Source organism: Anopheles nili, chromosome 2 (genome assembly GCF_943737925.1).
Source record: "Anopheles nili chromosome 2, idAnoNiliSN_F5_01, whole genome shotgun sequence".
In the NCBI taxonomy this organism is placed as follows: Eukaryota; Metazoa; Arthropoda; class Insecta; order Diptera; family Culicidae; genus Anopheles; species Anopheles nili.
In genome coordinates, this window is record NC_071291.1 from 39,074,034 (window position 1) to 39,077,914 (window position 3,881).

The following is a 3,881-nucleotide window of genomic DNA, read 5'->3' on the forward strand; positions in this document are numbered from 1 at the left end:
TTAATGCCCTAGCACTGGGACTAACTTCTCGCACGTAACACGGAGGGTAAACAAATGCGACAAATCTTATTTATTTTAATTGAACCACGCTCCAACACGCTTGATTTCCGTACGCGAGCACGCTGGGGTCGCGCATATGGCTTCCGAATAGGGCAGAAGATTTGGAAGCCGATTGTTCTAACTGCTTTCGGCGTTGATGGGTACGGGCGTGCTTTGGGAATTAATTAGCGAACCCCACCGGGTGAACGTGTAACATTTAACACCGGCACCAGCAGCTCCTTATAGCCAATTAGGCCATCGAACGCAGTCATAGTAATACGTTTCTTTCATGCTTTTTTTTCAACCCACCTAGACCGCTCGTGTTTACGCAATCGACGTAACGTGGACTCCGCGAGAAACGATGAAAACGTTCAATACAGCGCGCACCCTGGCAGGGTTGATGCTAGTGTTGCTAGCGACGCTACCCTACACGACCGTAGCCCGAAGCTACGAGAAGCAGTCACCCCGGAAGGGCAAATCGGCCCAAATCGTGTCATCAGCGCCCACAATCACGACCCCACTCATGGACCTCTGCTCGGAGGACATCAACATGAAGCTTGCCTGCCACTGTTCGCCGGAAGGACACGCCAAAGCGCAGAAAGCATCCTGCTCGATCTTCGACGGTGAGCTACCCCGGAAGGACTACAACTGGCTCGCGTTTCACACGCAGAGTGAACTCGAGCATCTAAAGTTTACCGTGCGCAAGTCGGGCAACCTCACGTACATCCCATCGGACGTGATCGCGACGCTGTACAAGCTGCGCACGGTTACGATCGAGTACGGCATCATCGGGGATATCTATCCGTTCGCGTTTGGCAACCTAACTGAGCTGCGCGTCATCAACCTGCCCAACAATCAGATCGTAACGCTTCACGGGAACGCCTTTGCGCATCACAAATCGCTCGAAGAGCTGATGCTCGAGAACAACTACATCAAGAAGATCGATCGGGACGCGTTCGCTGACGTACCGAAGCTGATCAAGCTTAACCTGGGCAACAACAGCATCGTCAACCTGCACGATAACGGCTTCGAGGAGCTGACCAAGCTCGAGGAGCTGCGACTCGAATCGAACCAGATCGAGGTGCTGGCGCGTGAGTACTTCAAAGGGCTGGAGAACCTGAAGATCCTGAAGCTGTCGTACAACGACGTCCAGTATCTGGGTGCGTTCGTGTTCGCTGACCTCTGGAGCCTGCAGATGCTCTTCCTCGATAGCAACCGCATTGTGGTGAGTGTGTGTGAAGTAATCCTGTCGCTTGGTCGATATCAACCCGCTAACCCACGTGTCCTGCGTTCCACAGAAAATCGATGAGCGTGCCTTCGACGGACTGACTAGTCTGAACTATCTGCACCTCGAGAACAACCGCATCACGACGATCGACAGTGCCACGTTCACGAGCGTGTCGGCATTGCTGCTGCTCAACCTGGACTCGAACCAGCTCACGACGATGACGTACGGGCACATCGTCCCGCTGATGGACAATCTGGTCAACAGCAGTGCGCTGTTGTCCCTGCGAGGTAAGAACGGGTGACAAACGAAAACGAAAAAAAAGCAGAGAGAAAAACACACATAAATCACTGCCAACACCGGTCACCGGTGGCAAACTTTAAACGAAACATTTTATCGTCCATTCATCGGGACAAAAGCGGTCGTAAAGCTCGTACGCTGGATTAACCGAAATATGATTGGATTTTCGGTACCCAGGGTCCTTTAGATCCTTTCCGAAGTGGATGTGTTTGCATGTTCCGAGCAGCACCGTACCGTATCGATGCATCACCGCGTGATGATGGTGAAAATCTGTTACGGATGGCCGTTGGTTGGGCTGGCCGCTTGGTTTGGAATAGAAACCATCGAAAAACGGACACCAGGACACGGACGGAGCTGTTGCCCGTCCAGTGCGCTTTCAGAAGAAGCTTGTACCACGCTGTCAGCGATGGTCCCAGTCTCGATAGTCCGGCTGTTGACAGCTGACACATGAAAAGGTTTTTACATCTTGTGAGTTGCTTTTTTTTTCCTTTGCTGTTTTCGGGTGTCCTTTGCCCGGTGGCACGGTTCTGTGCTTACAGCATCCGATGATGCGCTTGGATGATGCTTGTGAATCAAGGATCGTGAAGCCCGTAACGGCACGGCACGGTGGCATGGTAAAATTGCAATATCAAAATTGAACGTTATCCAAGGCGCTCCGATGTTGGGGGTGATGGTTTCTTTTGAGAGATAAATTGCAAATCAATCGACCATTAGGGAAAGCGAGTCCGGCCCTCGGGCCGAAATACAGTAATCCCTTACGTCGTGAAATTTCGTGCGACATTGCTCCACGGGTACGGGTTGCGAGAGACTTAATCGATCGAGCTGGTTGAAGCTAAGCCCGACATGTGCGTGATGATGATGGCCGTTCTTTCGTTCACTTTTCTCTCACACTGCACCCACAGATAATCGCTTCGTGTGCGACTGCCGGCTGTCCTGGATGTACGACCTGAGTGACCGCACGAGAAACGAAGAGCTACGGGAAAACCTGAAGGGCATCGACTGCATCCTGGGCCAGACACCCGAGGAACCGACGCGTTCACCACTGGCCAGCTCGTACGATTTCGGTCAGCTCGATGAGAACGGCGAGTACATCGATGATTCGGCCAGCGAAAATGACGCCCTCGCTAAGGACACACCCCAGACCGTGAACGTGCTGAAGCTGGGCCGCGAAGAGCTACCGTGTCCGGAGGAGTTGGCCGGTCCGACTGGTGATCCGAACCCGCGCGAATCCAAAGGCTTGTTCAACCTGTCCTGGAATAGCTCAGCGGCTGGTGACCGGTACGGAGGCAGCAGTAGCCACGAGCTGCTGCTGCTGTTGCTGGCCGGGTTCGGTGTAGTACGTAGAACACTTAGCTGCTAAGCTCCGACACCGGTTCTTTTTTTCGGGCGGTAACTTATTTTTGTAGTGCGTGAGTGCTTTACTTCGGCCGCGTTTTTCACCCGGTTTTCCCTCTACCTGCTCCTTAACCACCCCCACACCCGAGGAAGGGTCCTGTAACGTGCATGTATTATAATAGTGAGAACGGTGAGAAAAGGGACGATTTTGCCAACCTATTTCGTAGCGTCTAGCGAAAAAACACGATAGATAAACTAGCGATGCCGCCGATCGTTGACGGTGGTTTTGTTTTAGTTATTCGGTTTACTTTCTGTCTGTTTCTCTCTCTCTCTCAATCTATATCTGGTAGTTCCCAGCCTTGTGCGTGACAATTCATGCTCACTCTTGGTGCTGGCGTGCCATCATCAACCACCCACAGACAAACACAAAATCACACTCATTCTCATCACTTTCATCACCATGCGGGAACATTCACTTTAAGGGGGAGGAACGGCACTCGAAAGATGAAAAGCGAACACACACACTCTCACTCCATCTCTCACTTTCTCTCTGGAGAATCCATTTTAACACGGATCGGCTCGCAGCGATCACGATTTCCGGTGGGTGGGAAAAGGGCGATATCGCCCTGGATACCCGGCACCGGGAAGATAAACTGCAGCAAGGGGGTAGCATTTTTTTCCTTTTTTTTATAACAAAAAAATTAAGAAAGAAAAAAACATATAACTAGATCTTAAGCTAGAGAGAACAGCCCACTGGAGAAAAGTGTGAACCCTTTGCAACTGATACGACGTAAGGAAACCGGGAGACATAAAACTCACAGACGCCAGACACCCAGAACAAGTAGTAGTGTAAGCATGGCAGAAGGGGAGAAATAGGCGATAAGGCGTGATAGGGACGCGAGATAAACCAAAAGGCAGTGACGTACCAGGCACCGGAAAAGGCACTCGCGGTAGTAAATCAGTGGAAACAATCGGAACTTGC

General features: G+C 51.5%; 1 protein-coding gene across 1 annotated transcript; it reads left to right on the forward strand.

Moving 5' to 3' along the window:
• Window positions 1–400: 400 nt before the first annotated feature.
• LOC128720749 (connectin-like) lies at window positions 401–3,218 on the forward strand. Its single transcript, XM_053814443.1, has 3 exons — window positions 401–1,264; window positions 1,338–1,554; window positions 2,467–3,218. The coding sequence occupies exons 1-3, from the start codon at window positions 401–403 to the stop codon at window positions 2,922–2,924; spliced, it is 1,539 nt and encodes a 512-aa protein (XP_053670418.1). The 3' UTR covers window positions 2,925–3,218.
• The last annotated feature ends 663 nt before the right edge of the window (window positions 3,219–3,881 follow it).

What these genes read in the sequence shown, in the direction of transcription:
- LOC128720749 (XM_053814443.1), top strand. Translation starts at nt 401, where the DNA reads ATGAAAACGTTCAATACAGCGCGCACCCTGGCAGGGTTGATGCTAGTG. An exon ending in TCGATAGCAACCGCATTGTG is followed by an intron (nt 1,265 to 1,337) that starts GTGAGTGTGTGT and finishes TGCGTTCCACAG; the next exon opens with AAAATCGATGAGCGTGCCTT. An exon ending in TGCGCTGTTGTCCCTGCGAG is followed by an intron (nt 1,555 to 2,466) that starts GTAAGAACGGGT and finishes CTGCACCCACAG; the next exon opens with ATAATCGCTTCGTGTGCGAC.